Below are 25,174 nucleotides of genomic sequence, written 5' to 3'. Positions count from 1 at the left end.
TCAAGGGGAGACTGAATAGGCACTTGAGGGAAATAAATTTGCAGGGCTATGGGGATAGAGCAGGGGAATGGGACCGACAGGATTGTCCTACAGATAGTCTGCATGGACACTATCGGCCGAATGTCCTCCTTCTTTGCCGTTATGATTCGATGACTCTATGACTAAATCTATTGATTGCGTTCCCAAATCAGCCTGTTTTACCAGTTTGGTTTACGATTCCCTTGTCCAACTCTTCCAATTTCGATTACACATTTATTATTAATTTACGTTTTCCATACCATCAATTATCTCCCTATCAGCCTAGTCATGTCTTATCGAAGTTGGTAATTCCAGATTCCTCCATTATTTCCTCATTAACCAGGGCTTTCACATTGGGGATCACCCTTGTGGCTGTACCCTGCACTGCCTCAAGTATTTTAATATATCCCTTGTGTCTCGGTGAATAAAGGTGGACAGATTTCTTAAGCTTCGGACTGAGCCGAGCTCCACACAATAACATAATTAATTTCACTGACTTGTACTCTATTGCGTTGGATCTGTAGTTGAATATGGTATTGATTTTTTGATTGCTGTTTTGCCCTGGTAATCCTTGTTGAGTATGCAATCTAATTAGAATCCAAAGGGTATTTCTGCATTATCCTCAGCTCTACAAACACTATTCAAATAGTATATTGACGTCCCATTCACCGTACGATGTGTAGTATGTAATGAGCTTCAGCATATAATCACACCGACCATTATTGTCCCTCCCGAAACGTTTGCCCAAAACGTTTTGTTGTTTCTGAGCTGTGATCTCCGCCAACTAAAACTCCCGAAAATATCTGCAAGACTGACAAATTTACAACGAGTTTCATAGGTTTTCTTATTGAGGTAAATTTGCAATGAAAGCTATCTCAGCACCGGTCAATAGCAACCCCACTCAGTACTTTGCCAACCTGGTATAACGCCTGTAACATTTACCAGATGGATTCTACCATTATGCCTGTTTGTTATCCATTTGATGAAAGACATTATTCCAATATTTGACGTGTCACTTAGATATTTTTATTCCCATAACAGTATTAACCTGGGAGTAAAGTGGATGACGCAACCTGTTTGTTCAAATGACTGTAACTAACATCAGTTGCCCGGGGACAGAACTGTACACTGGAGATTTCCCTGCTGTATAAATAAAGGCTGCTTTCAATGTATCACATCACACTTTCCACGGGGCCTGCTGTGTCCATCACTGCAGGATTCATCACTTCTCACACTAAATGGAAGTCCTGATACTTCAGAAGATAAGCGCCATTTACTACCCTATTCTCGCAGCTGTTGGTGTTCCTGGTGAGTGTTGAAGAAAGACATGAATCTGATAAAATCTCTTAACTTTAAAGCTTCTCGTGCTGCGTGTCTGGCAAAATGTGCTTTTATTATTCTCTGGGTAGCACAGTTGTGTGAGGTTTGGTGTCAGATTAACCCGAATGTTCCCTGCTTAATTAATGTGGTGTCTTCCTTCACACTGTAGTCTCCAGTGATGATACCGTGCTTCTTCTAAAAAGAATGGCATGCAATCTGGATTCCGGATAAATGGACACTAAAACATTGAGAAATAGGGTCGTCTGGCTTAAATCTGCAACACTTTAATAACTAAAAAGAACTGAATGATGCTGCTATGCTTGTTTTCTCCAAAAGTTACTTTAAACAATAAAGAATGTATTTATTGATGCTCAGAGGTGTTACAGTATAGGAAAGAAGGGATGCACTACCCAATAACATTATTTCTATTTCAGTGATATTTCTTTTGACTGTTATGCTGCAAACACTTCAGGAATGTTTTCCAGCACAACAAGTTGTAAATGTTAAAGGAATTTCAGTGAATGTGTTTATTTATCTATTGAAGCAATATTCATTCATATATTTACCTTGAGCAAATCCGCGGATCTCACTATTCAGTTCAGTCCAATTTTGTCCTATATTTTCTGATATGTTTTTTACTTTAAAACGTTCTTTAATGTATAACTGAATTACCTTGGGAAGTGTACGGTTTGATTTTACATCTAGTCAACTACCCTTCCTTCACTGTGAAACATAAATTGCCACTTTAGAAAGTGGGTTTGCTGATCACAAAAGTATCATTAAATTATACATTTAATTGTAAACCTTCTTTAACAGCAATAGGGTTAATCAAAGTAGGCCCATTACAAGAGTAAAGCCCAGTAAACTGAAACGTGTGTCTGCTGAATCTGATATATTTACCACACTACAAATCAATAGGAGCTCAAAAATAGGTTGCATTTGGAAAGAACTGTGGGTAATTCAGAAAATAATTCGGTGGATATTGCAGCATTTAATTCGGTTGATAATTCAGTGGATAATCGAGTGCTTACTTCTTTGTATAATATAATGCGTCATTTGCTAGATAGTTGTGTGGATAATACATTGGATATTTCAGAGCTGAATTCTATAGATAATTGAAATGACAATTATTTGTATATTTCAGTGTTTAATTCCATGGATAATTGTGTGGATAATTCTTTGGAAATTTCATTGTTTAATTCGATGCATAACTGAGAAGATAATTCTTTGGATATTCCAGTGTTTAATTCGATGGATAATTGAGAGGGTAACTATTTGGAATGTTCAGTTTTTAATTCGATGGATAATTGAGCTGGTAAATCTTTAGATATTTCTGTGTTTTTTCGAAGGATAATTGTGTGCTTAATTATTTGGGTATTTCAGTGTTTAATTCGATAGATACTTGAGAGGATAATTATTTGGATATTTCAGTGTTTAATTCTATCGAAAATTGAGTGGTTATTTTTTGGATATTTCAGTGCTTAATTCGACAAATAATTGAGTGGAAAAATATTTGGATTGTTCAATTCGGTAGATAAATTAGTAGATTTTTCTTTCCATATATCTATATTGCCTTCACTAGACAATTGAGTGCATAATTGAGTCGGGATTTTTGTTGATAATTCAGTGCTGAATTCGGTGGATAATTCAATAAATAATTATTTTGATGAATCCGTTGATAGTCGTTTGGATAATTCTTTGTATATTTCAATAGTTAATTCTGTTGATATTTGAATTGATGTTTTCCAGGACATTTCTTTGATTCCTTCAGTGTTGAATGAGCTGGATAATTCATTCGATAATTATTTTATAATTTACGGGCTAAATATATATAAAATCCATTTGAATGAATTTCTAGAAATTGCAGAACCAATGAAAGTTCTGTCGATGTATCTGCTTCTCATTCACATAATATTACTTCTCATTTTACTAATTTAATCCCACTTTAAATCAAACTCAATTTTTCTTTCGGTCTAACAGCAGAAAATGCTGGAAAAACTCAGCAGGCCAGGCAACATCCGTGGAGAGAGAAATAGATTCAACGTTTCAGGTCGATACCCTTCATCAGAACTGAGAAATAAATGCTCGAAATGAGACAGATTAAAAGGGCAGTTTGGTGGCTGGGAAATGGAGGAGGGGATGAGAGAACAAAAGGGAAGTGAAGAGACATTAGGAGGTATTCAGGACGAGACGAGGTGGTAATAGGACAAGTGAAGAGACAAAAGACGGCTCGAGATGAAGTGTGAAATGCGCTGGCTGAATGAGAGGCAGCTGCCATGTGGGAGAGGAAAAAAGGGAAAAGGCACAACCAAAGGTGTGGATGAAAAATATATAAAAATGTAATAGGGGCCGAGGTTATGATCTGAAAATGTTGAACTCGATATTGAGTCTGGAAGGCTGTAAAGTGCCTGATGGGATGATGAGGTTTCTGTTGTTATTTCGGATTTCCAGCATCCGCAATATTTTGCTATCATTTTAATTCGGTCTGATGGGGTAGTCTGGGGGGACGGAAGGAATCCTGCTTCGAATTATCGAGTGTATTATCCACAGTTACATAGAAGATAGGAGCAGGAGTAGGCCATTCGGCCCCTCGAGCCTGCTCTGCCATTCGATGAGATCATGGCTGATCATCCAAACTCAGTACCCCGTACCTGCCTTCTCCCCATATCCCTTGATACCTTTAGCTCTAATAAATATATCTAACTCCTTCTTGAATATATTTAAATACTTGGCCTCAACCGCCTTCTGTGGTAGAGAATTCCACAGGTTCACCAATCTCTGGGTGAAGAAATTCTTCCTCATCTCTGTCATTAATGGCTTACCCCTTATCCTTAGACTATGACCCCTGGTTCTGGACTCTTCAACCATCAGGAACATTCTACCTGCATCTAGTTTGTCCAGCCTCTCAGAATGTTATAAGTTTCGATGAGATCCCCTCTCATTCTTCTAAACTCCAGCGAGTATAAGCCCACTCGACCAAATCTCTCATCATACGTCATTCCTGCCATCCCAGGGATCAGGCTTGTCAATCTTCGCTGAACTCCTTCCATGGCAAGAACATCCTTCCTCAGATAAGGCGACCAAAACTGCACAGTGTACTCAAGGTGCGGTCTCACCAAGGCCCTGTACAACTGTAGCAGGACATCCTTGCTCTTGTACTGAAAACCTTTTGCTATGAAAGCCAACATACCATTTGACTTCTTCACCGTCTGCTGCACCTGCATGCTTACCTTCAGCGACTGGTGCACAAGGACACCCAGGTCTCGTTGCACTTCCCCTTCTCCCTATCTATTGCCATTCAGATAATAGACTGCCTTTCTGTTTTTGACACCAAAGTGGATAACCTCGCATTTATCCACGTTATATTGCATCTGCCACGCTTCTGCCCAATCACCCAAAATGTCCAAAGCATCCTGGAGTTTCTCGGTATCCTCCTCGAAGCACACTCGGCCACCCAGTTTTCTGTCGTCTGCAAACTTGGAGATATTATATCTTGTTCCCTTATCTAGATCTTTAATGTATATTGTGAATAGCTGGGGTCCAAGCACCGATCCCTGCGGTACCCCACTAGTCACTGCCTGCCACTCGCAAAAAGACCCGTTAATTCCTACTGTCTGCTTTCTGTCCGCCAACCAGTTCTCTATCCAAGTCAATACCTTGCCCCCAATCCCATGTGCCTTAACTTTAGACGCTACTCTCTTATGCGGGACCTTCTTGAAAGTCTTTAAAAGTCCAAATGCACGACATCCACTGGTTCTCCCTTATCTATTTTCCCAATTACATCCTCAAAAAATTCCAGTAGATTAGTCAAGCACGATTTACCTTTTGTAAATCCATGTTGACTTTGTCCGATCCTGTCACTGTTTTCCAAGTGCTCAGGTATTACATCCTTTATAATGGACTCTAGCATTTTTCCCACTACCAATGTCAGGTTTACCGGTCTGTAATTCCCCACTTTTTCTCTACCACCCTTTTTGAATAGTAGGGTAACATTAGCTAACGTCCAATCCATGGATACAGTTCCAGATTCCAGCGAATTTTGGAAGGTGATCACCAATGCACCTACTATTGCTAGGGCCACTTCCTTATGTACACTAGACTGTAGATTATGAGGCCGTGGGGATTTATCGGCCTTCAATCCCGTCAATTTCCCGAACACAATTTTCCTGCAAATACTGATTTCTTTCAGTTCCTCCCTCTCATCAGACCCTATGTTCTCCAACATCTCTGGGAGGTTATTTGTGTCCTCCTTTGTGAAAGCAGAACCAAAATATGCATTTAATTGGTCTGCCATTTCTTTGTTCCCCATTGTAACTTCCCCTGCTTCTGACTGCAGGGGACCTACACTTGATTTCACTAATCTTTTTCTCTTCACATATCTATAAAAGCTCTTACAGTCAGTTTTTATGTTCCCTACGAGCTTACTTTCATATTCTATTTTCCCCTTAATTAATCCCTTTGTCCTCCTTTGTTGAATCCTAAACTTCTCCCAATCCTCAGGGTTACCCCTTTTACTGGCCAATCAATATGCCCTCTCCTTGGATCTTATGCTATCCCTAATTTCCCTTGTTAGCCAAGGTTGATTCAACCTTTTTGTTTTATTCTTATCCCAAACTGGGATGAACAACTTCTGTAGTTCATCTATGCGGTCTTTGCATGTTTGCAATTGCCTATCCACCGTCAACCCTTTGAGTGACATTCCCCAATCAATCCTACCCAATTCGCGCCTCATACCATCGTAGTTTCCTTTATTTAAATTCAGGACCCTAGTCTCCGAGTCAACTACATCACTCTCCATCCTAATGAAGAATTCTATCATATTATGATAGCTCTGACCCAAGGGGCCTTGTACAACAAGATTGCTTATTAATCTTCTCTCATTACATAATACCCAGTCTAAGATGGCCTGATCTATGGTTGGTTCCTCGACATATTGCACCAGAAAACCATCCCGTAAACATTCTAGGAATTCCTCCTCCACATTATTGTTACTAATTTGGTTAGCCCAATCTATATGTAAATTAAAGTCACCCATGATGACTGTTGTGCCCTTATTGCACGCATCTCTAATTTCCCGTTTAATGCTATCCCCAACTTCCGTATTACTGTTTGAAGGTCTGTATACCACTCCCACTGACGTTTTCTGCCCCTTGATATTTCTCAGTTCTACCCATACAGATTCCGCATCATCAGAGTTAATATCCTTCCTTTCAATTGTGTTAATCCCCTCTTTAACCAGCAATGCTACCCCAACTCCCTTTCTTTTTTGCCTATCCTTCCTAAATATTGAATACCCCTGGATGTTGAGTTCCCAGCCTTGGCCACACTAGAGCCATGATTCTGTAATCCCAAACAAATCATATTTGTTTACCTCTATTTGTGCAGCTAATTCATCCACCTTGTTCCGAATGCTCCTTGCATTAAGACACAAAGCCTTCAGGCTTGCTTTTTAACGCTCTCAGACCTATATGAATTATTATTTACTTTGACCATGTTTGATTTAAACCGTTGAGTTCTTTGCCTTCTAATTTTGTTTTTCTCCTTCCTGTCTTTTGCTTTTTTCTTTGTTTCCCTTTCCTCTGTCTCCCTGCTCAGGTTCCCAACCCCCTGCCACTTTAGTTTAAACCCTCCCCAACAGCACTAGCAAACACTCCCCCTAGGACATCGGTCCCTGCCCTGCCCAGGTGCAAACCGTCCCGTTTGTACTGGTCCCACCTCTCCCAGAACCGGTTCCAATGTCCAAGGAATTTGAATCCCTCCTCCTTGCACCATTCCTCTAGCCACGTATTCATTTGAAATATCCTCCTATTTCTACTCTGACTAGAACGTGGCGCTGGTAGCAATCCTGAGATTACTACCTTTGAGGTCATATTTTTTAATTTACCTCCTAGCTCCCTATATTCTGCTTTTAGGACCTCATTCTGTTTTTTACCTGTATCGTTGGTGCCTATGTGCACCACAACAACTGGCTGTTCGCCCTCCCCCTCCAAGGTGTTCTGCAGCCACTCTGCGACGTCGTTCACCCTTGCACCAGGGAGGCAACACACCATCCTGGAGTCTCGATTGCGGCCGCAAAAACGCCTATCTATTCCCCTTACAATTGAATCCCCTATCACTATAGGGGACTGAGGAGGCTGAGGGGGGACATGATTGAGGTGTACAAAATTATGAGGGGCATAGATAGGATGGATGCTGAGGAGCTTTTTCCCTTAGTAGAGGGGTCAATAACTAGGGGGCATAGATTCAAGGTAAAGGGCGGGAGGTTTAGAGGGGATTTGAGAAAGAACTTTTTCACCCAGAGGGTGGTTGGAGTCTGGAACTCACTGCCTGAAAGGGTTGTGGAGGCAGAAACCCTCACAACATTTAAGAAGCATTTGGATGTGCACTTGAAATGCCATAGCATACAAGGCTACGGGCCAAATGCTGGAATATGGGATTAGATTAGACAGGGCTTGATGGCCGGCGCGGACACGATGGGCTGAAGGGCCTCTATCCGTGCTGTATTACTCTATGACTCTATGACTATAGCTCTTGTACTCTTTTTCCTCCCAGCCTGTGCGGTAGAGCCACCCATGGTGCCAGGAAGTTGGCTGCTGCTCCCCACCAACAGTATTCAGGGTGGTATATCTGTTGGACAGGGGGATGGCCACAGGGGATTCCTGCTCTACCTGCCTGCGCCTCTTACTCTGTCTGCTGGTCACCCATTCCCTTCCTGCCCGTAAACCCTTTACCTGCGGTGTGACGAACTCGCGAAATGTGATATGCACGACGTCCTCAGCATCGCGAATGTTCCAAAATGAATCCATCCGCAGCTCCGTTGCCGCAATGCGGTCTGTCAGTAGCTGCAGCAGGCCACACTTACCGCACACATGGTCGTCAGGAACGCAGGAAGCTTCCCTGATTTCCCACTTGGAGCAGGGGAGCACACTACGGGGCTGCGCTGTCCTGCCTTGACTTACCCTTTAACTAATTAATTAAAATTAAGTGAATCCCAGCAATTTCACTACATTTAGGTGATAAAATTAAGGGCCCTGGTTTACAAACTGTCCCCGCTACACTACAGAGACCTTAAAAACTATAAACCACAGTTTTTAAAACGTTGCTAAGTTAAGTCTCTGTGGTCAACATCAGCAACATATTTGATATCAGACAGACAGCAGTGCGGAGTCTATCCCCAGCACCATATTCAGATTCTCCCCACAGGTGAATGTAAAAGGTTTCTCGGCTTCTATATATGAAAACACGACTATCCTCGTATCTGGTGCATGCGTTTTTTGCACAATATCTGCTCCTGGCTTTCCTCCAAAGATCGCTATTCCTGTACTCTTGCTGCATCCTAGCTCTTATTGGGTCCACCTCTAACTATATCGCCATGATTCAGCACTTTCAACAACCCATTACTTATTTCTCACTTCTCTACCATTCAGCAAGCCCGATTTTAAATTGGAGGAATCAGGTCATAGAGTTATACAGCACGGATAGAGGCCCTTCAGCCCATCGTGTCCGCACCGGCCATCATGCCCTGTCTAATCTAATCCCATATTCCAGCATTTGGTCCGTAGCCTTGTATGCTATGGCATTTCAAGTGCTCATCCAAATGCTTCTTAAATGTTGTGAGGGTTCCTGCCTCCACAACCCTTCTGGGCAGTGAGTTCCAGATTCCAACCACCCTCTGGGTGAAAAAGTTCTTTCTCAAATCCCCTCTAAACCTCCCGCCCTTTACCTTGAATCTATGCCCCCTAGTTATTGACCCTTCTACTAAGGGAAAAAGCTCCTCAGCATCCATCCTATCTATGCCCCTCATAATTTTGTACACCTCAATCATGTCCCCTCTCAGCCTCCTCTGCTCCAAGCAAAACAAACCCAATCTGCCCAGTCTCTCTTCATAGCTGAAGCGTTCCAGCTCTGGTAACATCCTGGTGAATCTCCTCTGCACCCTCTCTAACGCGATCACATCCTTCCTGTAGTGTGGCGACCAGAACTGCACACAGTATTCCAGCTGTGGCCTAACCAGTGTTTTATACAGCTCCATCATAACCTCCTTGCTCTTATATTCTATGCCTCGGCTAATGAAGGCAAGTATCCCATATGCCTTTTTGCCACATTATCCACCTGTTCCGCCGCCTTTCAGGGGTCTGTGTACTTGCACACCCAGATCCCTCTGACCCTCCATCTTGCCTAGGGTCTTACCATTCATTGTGTATTCCCTTGCCTTGTTAGTCCCACCAAAGTGCATCACCTCGCACTTTTCCGGGTTAAATTCAATTTGCCACTGTTCCGCCCATCTGACCAACACATCTATATCGTCCTGCAGACTGAGACTACCCTCCTCGCTATTTACCACCCTACCAATTTTTTGTATGATCCGCGAACTTACTGATCATACCTTTTACATTCATATCCAAGTCATTAATGTAGACCACAAACAGCGAGGGACCCAGCACCGATCCCTGTGGTACCCCACTGGCCACAGGCTTCCAGTCACAAAAACAACCTTCGACCATCACACTCTGCCTTCTGCCACTAAGCCAGTTTTGTATCCAATGTGCCAAGGCACCCTGGATTCCATGGGCTCTTACCTTCTTGACCAGTCTCCTGTGTGCGACTTTATCGAAGGCCTTACTGAAATCCATGTATACCTCATCCACTGCGTTACCCTCGTCCACACACCTAGTCACCCCCTCAAAAAATTCAATCAGATTAGTCAGACATGATCTTCCCTTGACAAAGCCATGTTGACTATTCCTGATTAATCCTTGCCTCTCCAAGTGGAGACTAATTTTGTCCCTCAGAATTTTTTCCAATAATTTTCCTACCACTGATGTTAGGCTCGCTGGCCTGTAGTTCCTCGGTTTTTCCCTACTCCCCTTCTTGAATAATGGTACTACATTAGCGGTTCTCCAGTCCTCTGGCACATCCCCTGTGGCCAGAGAGGTTCTGAATATATGTGTTAGAGCCCCCGCAATCTCTTCCTTTGCCTCACACAGCAGCCTGGGATACATTTTGTCCGGGCCTGGGGATTTATCCATTTTTAGGCCTGCTAAAACCGCCAATACCTCCTCCCTCTCGATGTTAATAAGTTCGAGCATATCACAGCACCCCCCGCCCTATTTCTATGTCTACATCGTCCTTCTCCATAGTGAAAACAGATGCAAAAATTCATTTAGAACCCCTCCTACATCTTCTGGCTCCACACACAGATTGCCACTTTTGTCCCTAATGGGCCCTATTTTTCCCTAGTTATCCTCTTACCCTTAATATACTTATAAAACATCTTAGGATTTTCCTTTCTTTTGCTCGCCAGTGTTATTTCATGGCCCCTCCTTGATCTCCTAATTTCTTTTTTAAGTATCCCCCTGCACTTTTTGTACTCCTCTAGGGCTTCCTCCGTCCTTAGCCTTTTGTATCTGCCAAAAGCCCTCCTTTTTTTCCTAATCCATTCTCGTATATCCCCTGACATCCAAGGTTCCCTGTGTTTTTTGGAACCACGCTTGACCTTTACGGGAACATGTTGCCATTGTATGATCTCAATCTCCCTTCTGAAAGCCTCCCATTGCTCCGATGCGGATTTTCCTACAAGTAGCTAATCCCAGTCCATTTTGGCCAGATCCTGCCTTATCCTATTAAAATCGGCCTTCCCCCAATTTAGAACCTTTATTTCTGTCCCATCCGGTGATCGAATTGTTCCTTCTTCCCGCCACGTCCCCATTGCAGCTTTACACCTTCCGGTCCCCATTCTCCTTCGCCAGGCAGAGTACGCATTGCACCATCACCACGCCGAGTCCCCATTGCAATTTCACCTGCCCATAAGCCAGGCACCTTCCTCCTGCCCTGTTTCCATTGTACCTACACCCCACAAGTTCCCCCTTACATAGAATAGAATAACTTCCAATTTTACAGCAAAGGAACAGGCCATTCCGCCCAACAGATTTATGTTCCACACAAGCCATCTCCCGCATTTCCTCATCACACACCACTAACATATCATTCTATTCATTTTTGCCTCCTATATTTATCTAGCTGCCACTTACATGCATCTATGCAAAGTGCCGCTAACACTCCATGACATAGAGTCATAGAGTCACAAAGGCACAAAAGGAGGCCAGTCGGCCCATCGAGTGCGTGCCCATTCTCTGTAGAGCAATTCAGTCATTCCCATTCCCCTCGGAGGTTGTCTTATGAAGAACTATTGTGCCGGTTGGGCCATTACTCATTGGAGTTTAGAATATAGAGAAATTACCTTATTGAAATATATAATGGCCCAGAAAATCGGGTCTCCACAGGTGAGTACGCACGTGGTACTCACCCGTAGGTCCAACGGAAGAGCCGGTTTCGTGCGTGCGCTGCGCATGCGTGGGAAACCAGCACTTCCCTGCCCCAGAAAGAAGGGGTTAAGAGGTGGAACGCGTGCACGGGAGAGGCAGCGCGTGCGCATTGAACTTACATTTTTCTTCCAGATTTCTCCGAGAAGGTAAGTCTCTAGAAATTAGACATGTAAAACGCAGTCGCAAGGCCTGCTTTTAAAAAGGTAAGTGGTGAATTAATTGAAATTAAAGCATTTATTCCACAGGTTTATTATTTTTATATACTTTAAAGAAAGGTATGTTTATTTTTAGCCCCGTATAAAATGTAATTATTTATTTCATAAAATAAATTTATTGTTTACAATAGTTATTTCATGTAATTTATAGTAATTTTTAAAATGTCATTTTTTAATAAAAGTTATTTGAAGTTTTAGTGATGTTTTGGGGCTTATAGTGTTTATAGGTTGGACAGCTCTTCCTGTCAATCTTATGAATGAAGCATTCACTGCTCCCATTGGCTCTCCATGGCCCACGTGATCGCAGGGGACGCATCAAACTAACTGCGCCCCTGGGATACACAAGCACAGTGTGCTGGCAGTTGGAGGAGGACCTGGATTGGAATACCACGCGGGGCCACAGCACAATGGCCGGCATGCTAGGTAAGTGCAGGTCGGAGGCTTGCACCCGCAGGAAGCCCCCGAACCGAATTTCTGGGCGATTATTCTAATGGGGGTTGACAGATGCAGAGAGAATGTTTCCACGCCTGGGGTAATCTAGAACAAGGGGGGAATTGTTTCAAAACAAGTGGTCGCCCATTTAAAATGGAGATGAGGAGTAATGTCTTCTCTCAGCGGGTTGTGAATCTTTGGAATTCTTTACCTCAGACAGCTGTGGAGGCTGGGTCATTGAATATATTCAAGTTGGAGATAGATACTTTTTAGAAATATAGGGGAATCAAGGATTATGGGGAGCGGGCAGGGAAATGGATTTGAGGCCAAGATCGGATCAGTCATGGTCTTATTGAATGGTAACGAGTTTCACTTTCTAATATCTTTTGCATTTTCTCCAGTGCTTCTATATACTTATTGTAATGAGCAGATCATAATTGTCTCCAAGGTTCTGTATAAGCTTAACAAATCTCCTCTGTTATTGCTTTCCATTCCTCTAGAAATTAACTCCGGAGCTTTGACTGCACGTTTAATGGCTTCTTTCATCTTCTTGTGAATTTGTATCCCTAAATTCCTTTTCTTCTCCCACCATTAGGACTGTTATTTTCCAAGGCTCAGGTGCCCTGCTTATTCCACCTATCAAAATACACAACCTCACATTATATTTATTGAAAATCATTTATCATTTACTCTCCATGACTCAATGTTGTTAATATCTTCTTGAATTTTGTCGCAGACATCCTCAGTGTTAACTATACCCCATAATTTGGTGTCATCCGCAAATGTTGATATTATACTTCTGATTCCCAAGTCCAACCCTCTACTATAAATTTTAACCAATAGTGGCCCCTGTGGAACACCACTTCCCACATTCCCCCAGTCTGAGCAACTACCTTTAATTTCTACTCTCGTTTCTATTGAGCAGCCAGTTTACTATCCATTCAGCCACTTTTCCACTGAGTCTACAGGCTCGGATCTTAGTCACGAGTCTACTATGGCGGTGAAAGCTCTTTTAAACGTCTATGTATAATATAGTCACTAACTTAGCCTTATTTACTCTCTCTGCTAGTTTTTCAAATAACGCAGTAAGGTTGGTAAAGTAGGACCTTCCCATTTGAAATCCGTGCTGACTAGTCTTTATTACGTTTTCGGTTTCAAGAGAAATATCTTTTCTTATTTTTAAGCGAAGATTACAAGACCTTTCCTCCCAACGTTGTTAGGCACACTGGATGAAAGTTCTAAGAAAGTATACATATATTCATATACAGTGCTTCTGCTATCTCTTCCTTAACTTTGACTATGAGTAGAAATAGTCCTTCCAGACACGGGGTTTTATTCTCTATACATATGTTTAGTTTATCATGAAACATAAGAAATAGGAGCAGGGATAGATATTCGGCCCCTCGAGCCTGCTCCACCATTCAATGACATCATGGCTGATCTTCTGCCTCACTTCCATTCACCGGCCTTATCGCCATATCCCTTGATGGCCTTACTAGTGAGAAATTTATCGACTTCTGTTTTGAATATGCCCATTGACTGAGCCTTCACTTTCCTCTGGGGTAGAGAATTCCAAAGATTCTCCACACTCTGTGTGAAGAAAAGTCTTCTCGTTTCAGTCCTGAATGGCCTACCCTGTAGCCTGAAGCTGTGGCCCCTGGTCCTAGACTCCCCAGCCAAGGGGAACATTCTCCCAGAATCCACCTATCAAGCCCTGAAATCAATTTGTATGCTTCAATGTGCTGCCCACTCATTCTTCTAAACTCAAGCGAATACAGGCCTAGTTTACTCAATCTCTTCTCATACGACAGTCCTGCCATCCCAGGAATCAATCTCGTGAACCTTCGATGCATTCACACTATGGCAATTATATCCTTCCTTAGGTAAGGAGACCAAAATTGTACACAATACTCCAGGTTTGGTCTCACTAAGGCCCTATGTAATTGGAGTAAGACGTCTTTACTCCTGTACTGAAATCCTCTTATAATGAAGGCCAGCATACCATTTGAATTCCTAATGGCTTGCTGCAGCTGCACATTCATTTTAGTGACTCATGTACAAGGATAGCCAAGTCCCTTTGAGCATCTGCATTCTCCAATCTTTTACCATTTAGGAAATACTCTGCCTGTCTGATTTTTCTACCTTCACATTTATCCACATTAGAATCCATCTGCCATGTTCTCGCCCTCTCACTGAGCCTATCCAGAGCCCCTTGAAGCCTCTTTACATCCTCTTTCTAACGGCCACTGCCACCTAGCTTTGTGACAGCGGCAAAATTTGGAACTGTGACATTGAGGCCCCTCATCCAAATCATTGATATAGACTGTGAATAGCTGGGACCCAAGCACCATCCTTGCGGTACCCCTCTAGTCACAGCCTGACATCCTGAAAAAGATACTTTTATCCTTACTCTTTTTTTTCTGTCTGTTAACCAATTCTCAATCCATGCTAGTATATTCCCCCAATTCCATGTGCCCTAATTTTGTGCACCAACCTCTTGTGTGGGACCTTATCGAAGGCCTTCTGAAAATCCAAATGAACCATATCTACCGGTTCTCCTTTGCCTACGGCACTAGTTCCATTCTAAAAGAACTCCAATAGGTTTGTTAAACAGGATTTCCCTTTCATAGATCCATGTTGACTCTGCCCAATCTTACTATTCGATTCTAAGTGCCCAGTTATTGCATTCTACATAATATATTCCAGCATTTTCCCAACGATTGATATGAGGCTAACAGGTCTGTAGTTCCCTTATTCTCTCGCCTTCCTTTTTTTAAATAGAGGGGATACATTTGCTATCCCCCAATCTGCAGGAACAATTCCTGAATCTATAGAATTTTGGAAGATGACAACCTATGCGTCCACTATCCCAATGGCCAGCTCTTTCAAAACCATGGGATGTAGGTCATCCGATCCCTGAGATTTATCGAAATTTATTCCCATTAATTTTGCTACTACTGTTTATTTTACTAATAATAATTTCTTTAAGATCCTCATTCTCGCCACAGCTTTCGTTTTCTCGTATTTCTGGGAGATTTGTTGTGTCTTCCTTCGTGAAGAGAGAAACAAAGTATTTAATTAATTTCTCTGCCATTTCATCATTCCCCATTATAAATTCTCCAGTCTCTGACTGTAAATGACCTACATTTACTTTTGCGAGACTTTTCCTTTTTACTTACCTAGAGCAGCTTTTACAATCCGGTTTTATATTTTTCGCTAGTTTCTGCTCATATTACAGTTTCCTTTTCTTTATCAAATGTTGGTCCTCCCTTGCAATTTTCTAAAAAATCCCTTTTCTCAGGCTGACCGCTTTTTCTGGCAACTTTTTAAGCTTCCTCCTTTGACTTAATACCAGTACATTTTATTTTGTTAGCCATGGTTGGTTCACTTTTCCTTTTGGGTTTTTATGCCCCAGAGAAATATATGATATTTTTTCAAATTATGCATTATTTCCTTGAATGTTAGCGATTGTATTTCCACCTTCATACATTTTAATGTGTCTCCCAATCTACCATGGCCAACTTGTCCCTCATTCTCTTGTAGTTTCCTTTGTTGAGACTGAAGACCTTAGTTTCAGTTTGGACTACATCACTCTCAAATGTAATATAAAATTCAATCATATTATGGTCACTTGTTCCTAAAGGACGCTTTACAACCAAAGTATTGATTAGCCCTTTCTCATTACACAGTACCAGATCCAGGAGAGTCTGTTCCCTGGTTGGTTCCTCCACATAGGGCCTCTTTCTGTGCTGTATAACTCTATGACTCTATGATTCTATGACATACTGATCGAGGAAACCATCTCACTTGCATTCCAAGAACTCGTCCTTCACACCATTAGTGGTATTTGATTTGTCCAGTCCATATTTAGATTAAAGATCCCATGATAACCGAATTGCCCTTGTTACATGCACTTCTAATCAAAGATCTCGCTCCCGTCTATCTTAGAAGGCTTGGTTTTCCATTTTGAATTCCTCGGCTAATTTCACGCCCACCATGTTTGTGGCCCTGGTAAAATCTGAGGTAAAAGAACTGTTCAATATTTATTTCACTTCTCTGCTTTTATTTTAGATTTTAACTTGTGCATTCCTTTGCGGTCATATCCCTATTTTCATATTTCCTGTGCTTATAGAATACTTAACTATTTATTTTTATATTGATTGAAAATGTAATTTTGTAATTCGTCGTTGATTTCCTAATTGTATATTGACATGTTTCCTAACATCTTATTGGCATTTGCCTTCCTCTCCTTTATTGTCTTTGTACTGTTCCCCAAGGTATACCTTTTACTTTAGTTTTAAGTTTTGTTTTTCTCTTTATTCAGCCGGGGTCACTTTGTATTGGCAATTGACCCTCACCCCGCAGTCCCAATTTCACCATCACTCTGCTCAGTCACCATTGCTCCTTCATTCAGACCGTTCCCCATTGCATCTTCACCCAGCCTGCTCCCCATTGCAGCTTCACCCCACCCACATAGAGTCGTAGAGTTATACAGCACAGAAAGAGGCCCTTCGGCCCATCGTGTCTGCACCGGCCATCAAGCCCTGTCTAATCTAATCCAATTTTCCAGTATTTGGTCCGTAGCCTTCTATGCTATGGCATTTCAAGTGCTCATCCAAATGATTTTTGAATGTTGTGAGGGCTCCTGCCTCTACCACACTTTCAGGCAGTGAGTTCCAGATTCCAACCACCCTCTGGGTGAAAAAGTTCTTCCTTAGATCCCCTCTAAACCTCCTTCCCCTTACCTTGAATCTATGCCCCCTTGTTACTAACCCCGCTACTAAGGGAAAACGATCCTTTCTATCTGCCCTATCGCTGCCCCTCATAATTTTGTACAGCTCAACCAGGTCCCCCCTCTGCCTCTCTGCTCCAAGGAAAACAACCCCAGCCTGTCCAGTCTTCCTTCATAGCTGAAGCGCTCCAGCCCAGGTACCATCCTGGTGAATCTCATCTGCACCCTCTCCAAAGCAATCACATCCCTCCTATAGTGTGGCGACCAGAACTGCACACAATATTCCAGCTGTGGCCTAAGCAGCGTTTTGTACAGCTCCATCATAACCTCCCTACTCTTATATTCTATGCCTTGGCTAATGAATGCAAGTATCCCATATGCCTTTTTAACCACCTAATCCACCTGTTCTGCTGCCTTCGGGGATATATGTACATGCACACCAATGTCCCTCTGATCCTCTGTCTTTTCTAGGGTCCTACCATTCATTGTGTACTCCCTTGCATTGTTAGCCCCTCCAAATTGCATCACCTCGCACTTTTCAGGGTTAAATTCCATTTGCCAATGATCCGCCCATCTGACCAACACATCTATATAGTCCTGCAGACTGAGGCTACCCTCCTCGCTTTTTACCAGCCCACCAATTTCGTGTCATCTGCGAACTTACTGATCATACCTTTTACATTCACATTTAATTATATCACTTAACTGTAGTGAAATTGGTGGGATTCATTTGTTTAATTTAATTACAATTAATTAAAGGGTAATCATGTCAGGACAGCCCAGCCCTGTGTTATGCTCCACCTGAGCTATGTGGGAATTCAGGGATGCTGCCGGTGTCCCTGATGACCATGTGTGCTGGAAATGTATCCAGCTGCAGCTACTAGCAGACCGCATTGAGGCGCTGCAGCTGCAGATGGATGAGTTTTGGAGCATTCGCGATGCTGAGGGGTTCATGGATAAAACATTTAGTGAGTTGGGCACAGCGCAGGTAAGGTCTGCACAGGCAGAAGGAAAATGGGTGACCATCAGGCGGAGCATTAGAAGCAGGCAGGTAGTGCAGAGGACCCCTGTGGCCATCCCCCACTCAAACAGCTATACCGATTTGGATACTGTTAAGGGGGATGACTTACCAGGGGAAGGCAGCAGCAGCCAACTTCCCAGCACTGGGGTTCTTCTGCTGCTCAGGACGGGAGGATGAAGAGTGGGAGAGCAATAGTGGTAGGGGATTCTATCTTAAGGGTAACAGATAGGCGTTTCTGTGGCCGTAGCCGTGACTCCAGGATGGTTTGTTGCCTCCCTGCTGCTAGGGTCAAGGATGTCACTGAACGGCTGCAGGGCATTCTGAAGGGGGAGGGTGAACAGTCAGAGGTCGTGGTTCATATTGGGACCAACGACATGGGTAGGAAGAGGGATGAGGTTCTGCAGCAAGATTTTAGGGAGCTAGGTAGCAGATTAAAGAGCAGGACCTCATAGGTTGTAATCTCTGGATTACTCCCGGTGCCACGTACTAGTGAGTATATGAATAGCAGGATAGAGCAGATGAATGCGTGGTTAAAGAGTTGGTGCCGGAGGGAGGGTTTTAGTTTCCTGGATCAGTCGATCTGCTTCTGGGGAAGGTGCGACTTGTACAAGTCGGACGGGTTGCACCTGAACCAGAACGGGACAAATATCCTTGTGGGGAGGGTTGCCAGCACTGTTGGGGAGGGTTTAAACTAACTTGGCAGAGGGATGGGATACAGAGTGGAGTTGTAATAGGGGATAATGTACAGCCAAATATAGAGGGAAAAACAAGTAAACTTGGAAGGCAGAGCAAATATGTAACGGCACAATGGAGTAGGGCACGGCTGGATGGCATTTATTTCAATTCATGGAATCTTGCGAATAAGGTGGATGAACTGAAGATGTTGATGAACACATGGGAGTATGATATTGTTGCTATCACGGAGAAATGGTTGAGGGAGGGGCGAGTCTGGCAGATCAATATTCTGGGGTGTAGAATCTTTAGGCGAGTAAAAGAGGAGGGGGTGTGGCAATATTAATTAAGGATTCAATTACTGCTGTAAAGAGGGATGATATATTAACAGGTTCCTCTAAAGAGGCCATAGGGGTAGAACTTAAAAACAAAAAGGGGGCAAGCACTTTGCTGGGAGTGTACTATAGGCCCCCAAACAGTCAGGGGGAGATAGAGGAACAGATATGTAGGCAAATCACAGAGAAGTGTGCAAAGAACAGGGAACTAATAGGGGGGATTACAACTTCCCCAATATTAAATAGGATAGTCAGAGTGTGAAAGGCTTAGAGGGTGCAGAATTCTTAAAGTGCATCCAGGAGAGCTTTTTGAGCCAGCATGTAGAAAGTCCTACAAGAGAGGGGGCGGTACTGGATCTAATTCTAGGGAATGTGGCCGGGCAAGTGGTAGATGTGTTAATAGGTGAGCACTTTGGTGACAGTGACCATAATTCGGTGAGATTTAAGGTAGTCATGGAAAAGCAGAGAGATGGACTGGAAATAAAGGTTCTAAATTGGGGGAAGGCCGATTTTAATATGATACGGCAGGATCTGGCAAAAGTAGACCAGGATAAGCTACCTGTAGGAAAATCCTCATCGGAGCAATGGGAGTCTTTGAGAAAGGAAATTGAGAGAGTACAATGGTAACATGTTCCTGTAAAGGTCAAGGGTGGGAACAACAAGCCCAGGGAACCTTGGATGTCACGGGATATACGAGAATGGATTAGGAAAACAATGGTGTCATTTGGCAGATACAAGGAACTAAAGACAGAGGAAGCCCGAGAGGAGTATAAAAAGTGCAGGGGGATAATTAAAAAAGAAATTAGGAGAGCGAGGAGGGGCCTTGAAATAACACTGGCGAACAGAATCAAGGAGACTCCTAATGTGTTTTATAAGTATATTAAGGGCAAGAGGATAACTAGGGAAAGAGTAGGGCCCATTCGGGACCAAAATGGCAATCTGTGTGTGGAATCAGAAGATGCTGGTGGGGTTTTAAATGAATTTTTGTCCTTCCGTGTTCACTATGGAGAAGGACGATGTAGACATAGAAATCGGGCAGGGGGTCTGTGATATCCTTGAAAATATTCGCATTGAGAGGGAGGAGGTACTAGTGGTTTTTGCAGGCTTAATAATGGATAAATCCCCTGGCCGGGATGAGATGTATCCCAGGCTGCTGTGTGAGGCTAAGGAGGAGATAGCAGTGGCTCTGACACAAATTTTCAGAACCTCTCTGGCCACAGGTGATGTGCCAGAGGACTGGAGAACAGATAACTTAGTGCCATCATTCAAGAAGAGTAGTAGGGATAAACCAGGGACTTACAGGCCAGTGAGCCTAACATCAGCGGTAGGGAAATTATTGGAAAAAATTCTGAGGGACAGAATTAGTCTCCACTTGGAGAGGCAAGTATTAATCAGGGATAGGCAGTATGGCTTTGTCAAGGGATGATCATGTCTGACCAATTTGATTCAATTTTTCGAGGGGTGACTAGGTGTGTGGATGAGGGTAGTGCAGTGGATGTGGTATACATGGGTTTCAGTAAGGCTTTCGATAAAGTCCCGAATAGCAGACTGGTCAAGAAGTTAAGAGCCGATTGGATCCAGGGTGCATTGGCACATCGGATTCAAAACTGGCTTAGTGGCAGAAGGCAGAGGGTGATGGTCGAATGTTGTTTTTGTGCCTGGATGCCTGTGTCCAGTGGGATACTGCAGGGATCGGTGCTGGGACCCTTGCTGTTTGTGGTCTACATTAATGATTTGGATGTGAATTTAAAAGGTATGGTCAGTAAGTTCGCAGATGACACGAAAATTGGTGGGGAAGTAAAAAGAGAGTAGGGTAGCCTCAGTCTGCAGGACGATATAAATGGGTTGGACAGATGGGCGGAACAGTGGCAAATGGAATGTAACCCTGAAAATTGTGAGGCGATGCATTTTGGAGGGACTAACAAGGTAAGGGTATACACAATGAATGGTAGGACCCTAGGAATGTCAGAGGATCAGGGTGACCTTGGTGTGCCTGTATATAGATCCCTGAAGGCAGCAGAACAGGTGGATAAGGTGGTTAAAAAGGCATATGGGATACTTGCCTTCATTAGCCGAGGCATAGAATATAAGAGCAGGGAGGCTATGAAGGAGCTGTACAAAACGCTGGTGAGGCCACAGCTGGAGTACTGTGTGCAGTTCTCGTCGCCACACTATAGGAGGGATGTGATTGCTTTGCAGAGGGGGCAGAGGAGATTCACCAGGATGTTACCTGGGCTGGAGCGCTTCAGCTATGAAGAAAGACTAGACAGGATAGGGTTGTTTTCCTTGGAGCAGAGAAGGCTGAGGGGGGACCTGATTGAGGTGTACAAAATTATGCGGGGCATAGATAGGGTAGACAGAAAGGAACATTTCCCTTAGTAGATGGGTCAATAACAAGGGGGCATAGATTCAAGGTTTGAGGTTAGGAGGGAATTTGAGGGAGAATTTTTTCACCCAGGGGGTGGTTGGAATCTGGAACTCACTGCCTGAAAGGATGGTAGAGGTAGGAACCCTCACAAAAGTCAAGAAGCATTTGGATGAGCACTTGAAATGCCATAGCATACAAGGCTACGGACCAAGTGCTGGAAAATAGGATTAGATTAGACAGGGCTTGATGACCGTTGCGGACACGATGGGCTGAAGGGCCTTTTTCTGTGCTGTACAACTCTATGACTCTAAGGTGCAATAGGGAGTAGACAGTCTGAAGTTTCACTGGAAGTGGGCAGGGTGAAGGTGCAATGGGGAACGGCTTGTGTGAGGTGCAAAGGTGACCGGGTGGCGTGAAGGTGCAATAGGGACTGTACAGGCTGAAGGTTCACACACCAGATCCCCATTACACCTTTACCTAACCCGTTCCCCACTGCACGTTCACCTAGCCCCTTCCCCATTGCACCTCCACCCCGCCCACGTCCATTGAACATTCACCCTACCCAAACCATATTGCACCTTCACATCACTCAGTTTCCACTGCAGCTTCATCTAGCCCCTTCTCCATTGCAGCTCCACTGCGCAACTTCGATTGGACATTCACCCAGCCCACTTACGTTGAACATTTACTCTGCCCAGTCCCTGTTGCACCTTCACCCGGCTCGGTCTCCTTTGCAACTTCGCCCCACCCACTTCCAATGAACCTTCAGCCTGCCCAGTCCCTATTGCACACTCACCACGCCCAGTCCATATTGCTTTGCTAGTGGAAGGCACGGTCGCCAATGGTGGATCGATTGAAATCCAGGATTCCCAAGAGCCAGAATTGGAGGAGAGCAGAGACCTTAGTGGATTGTAGGGATGGAAGACGTTACAGAGATAGGGAGGGGCGAGGCCATGTGAGATTTGAAAACAAGAATGAGAATATTAAAATATAGACTTTGATGAACCGGGAGCAATTGTATATCCTTGAGCTCAGGGGATTGCTGGGTGAATGGGAATTTGTGCGAGTTCGAATACGGGCAGACGAGTCTTGGATGAGCTCAAGCTTAAGGCTGTTGGAAAATGATAGTGTTGCAAGGAGAGATTTGGAGTAATCAATCCTAGAGGCCACCGCAGCATATATGAGTGGTTCAGCAGCAGTTGAGCTGAGAAAGTGGCTGAGTCGGGTGATGTTACGGAGGTGGAAGGAAGCAGTCTTTGTGATGGAGCAGATATGTGGCCGAAGCTCAAATCGGGTTCAATCACGATGCCAATGTTGCGCAAGGTCTGGTCCAGCCTCAAAAATTTGCCAGGGGGGATGCAGTCGTTGGCGGGGAATGGAGTTTATAGCGGGGACACATACAATGACTTCGGTCTTCCCAATAATAGGTGGTAGGAAATTTTTCCTCATCCAATCCGACAAGCGGTGTGACAAATTAGGGACAAGGGACATGTTGGGAGAGGCAGTAGTCGGATGGAGCTGGGTGTCCTCGGCATGGCTTTGATCCAGACGTTGTGTTTCCGGATGATATCGCTGATGAGAACCATGTAGATGATAATATGAGGGGACCAGAGGTAACAGTGTGGGGGCGAGCACAGAAGCCGTTGCAGGCTACGATTATATAGATCAAAATAGAGCCAGGTGTGTGCAGTCCCACCGAGCTGGTAAAGGCTGGAGAGGCGTTGGAGGTGCATTGTCCAGACAAAGGCAGCAGACAGGTCGAAAAGGAAGAGGAGGAATAGCTTACCACAGACACATTCACAGTCACATAGAATACAAATTCTGACTTTGGTAAGGGTGATTTAGTACCGGGGCAGGCGGCGATAGCTGGTATGACGGGCTCCAAAATGGAATTCTGTGAAAGATGGGCATGGAATTGGGAGGAGGCAGCACGAACAAGGGCGTGGTAAGGAAAGGGAAGTTGGAGATAGGGCAGTAGTTGGCAAGGACACAGGCTTCAAGGGTTTTTTTTGAGCAGGTGCGCATGACTGTGGTTTTGAAGTGGAGGGGACAGTATGTGAGGAGAGAGAACCATTAACAATATCAGCTAGCATGGGGGCCAGGAAGTGAAGTTGGGTGTCAGCAGATTGGTGGAAATAGGATCGAGCGACCAGTAGGTGGGTCTCCTATAAAAGCTGAGCACGGAGAGGGCATGAGGGGAGCTAGGAGCGAAATTGGAGAAAGATGCGAGTTCAGCGATAGAGCAGTTTGGAAGCAACAGAGCATGAATGAGTTCCCATTAATCAGTGCAATAACAACCTGAAATTTCACTCAAAATGACTGTAATAACGATGGTTTTACAGTGACTCTGAGTGGAAACAAATCTCACTGATCTTTGTATCTCTTGCAGTTAACTTGGTGGCGATTGTGATCCTGTCCCGAGGAAAGTGCGGTCTCTCCAAGTGTATCACTCGCTACCTGGTGGCCATGGCAACGGCTGATCTTCTGGTTGTTTGTTCGAATGTAATATTAAGGTGCATTGTTGAAATTTATTTCCCAGTTTCCTTCTTGACGATTACCCCCATGTGCATTCTGAATATAGTCCTGGTTTGCGCAGCCACGGCGGCCTCTGTCTGGTTCACAGTGGTTTTCACCTTCGATCGATTTGTGGCAATTTGTTGTCCGAAGCTCAAAACAAAATATTGCACCGAGAAAACGGCGTCTGTTGTTATCGGGGTGGTGAGTGCGCTGGGTTGTTTAATAAACATTCCCTGGTACTTTGTATTTGACCCTGAATATATAATGGAGAACGTACCCCGGGGTTGTGTCTGGAAATCGACCTTTTTTACTGCACCCGCGTGGGCAGCGTTTGATGTCTTTAATCTTACTTTAATCCCTTGTGTCCCATTCGTTCTGATTTTGTTGCTCAATGTTCTCACCGCTAGACACATTTTACTGTCCAGTCGAGTCCGCAGGAGACTCCGGGGCTTCAGCAATGGAGAGAATCACAAGGATCCAGAGATGGAGAACCGAAGGAAATCCATCGTTTTGCTGTTCAGTATATCGGGCAGTTTTATTTTGTTATGGACGACCATTGTTGTTTATTCTCTATCTCTCCGTACAACCGTCTTTCATTATGATTATGATAATGATATTGAATCGGTGGGATTCATGCTTCAGGTTCTCAATTGCTGCACAAACACATTTATTTATGTGCTGACCCAGGATAAATTCAGAGGGGAGCTAAAGAATGGGGTAAACTATCCAGTGCATTTAATTGCAAAATTATTTAAATAATAGAAATAGCTGATGTCTATCCACACAATGTTTATCGGCCATTGCAACAAAGATCAAAACGTTTTTAATGCACCAATCGTTATTGGTACAACATTTTAAGCAAAGTTGCAAATCGATGGTTACTCTAATATATTCTCCTTAACAAACTGTGTAATGTATCATCACAGGTATGATTATAATATTAAATATTTTCCTGTTATTAACTGTGAAAATTAAAATAAACGCTGACTGAACATGCCCAGATGATTATTAATGTTACAGGGGATGATTGATTGGGTGGATTTAGGGCCAGCTGGAAGGGTGATGCAGCATCGTGTATCATTCGAGCAACTGTTCCCATCAGAAGAGAACCGTCACACATCAACTCCTGAACCATCTGTAACTAACACAACATAAATGTAACTTTCTAACAACGGGAAAACCCCAGATTGTCCCTTCTCGGCTAAATTAATTTCAGCGG

At 43.7% G+C, this 25,174-nt stretch overlaps 1 protein-coding gene across 1 annotated transcript; it reads left to right on the top strand.

Annotated features, from left to right (window-relative positions):
- Window positions 1-1,256: 1,256 nt before the first annotated feature.
- LOC147091254 (putative G protein-coupled receptor 139) lies at window positions 1,257-24,714 on the top strand. The gene is made up of 2 exons (XM_085976493.1): window positions 1,257-1,326; window positions 23,828-24,714. Exons 1-2 carry the CDS (start codon window positions 1,257-1,259, stop codon window positions 24,712-24,714), a joined length of 957 nt encoding a protein of 318 aa, XP_085832619.1.
- Window positions 24,715-25,174: the final 460 nt, after the last annotated feature.

This window comes from Somniosus microcephalus, unplaced genomic scaffold (genome assembly GCF_052327205.1).
Source record: "Somniosus microcephalus isolate GS21.2 unplaced genomic scaffold, FLI_Smic_1.0 unresolved_chr3, whole genome shotgun sequence".
Classification (NCBI taxonomy): domain Eukaryota; kingdom Metazoa; phylum Chordata; class Chondrichthyes; order Squaliformes; family Somniosidae; genus Somniosus; species Somniosus microcephalus.
The sequence above is the reverse complement of the archived record's forward strand: the minus strand, read 5'-3'. Positions and strand labels throughout refer to the sequence as shown.

What these genes read in the sequence shown, in the direction of transcription:
- LOC147091254 (XM_085976493.1), top strand. Translation starts at nt 1,257, where the DNA reads ATGGAAGTCCTGATACTTCAGAAGATAAGCGCCATTTACTACCCTATT. An exon ending in CGCAGCTGTTGGTGTTCCTG is followed by an intron (nt 1,327 to 23,827) that starts GTGAGTGTTGAA and finishes TATCTCTTGCAG; the next exon opens with TTAACTTGGTGGCGATTGTG.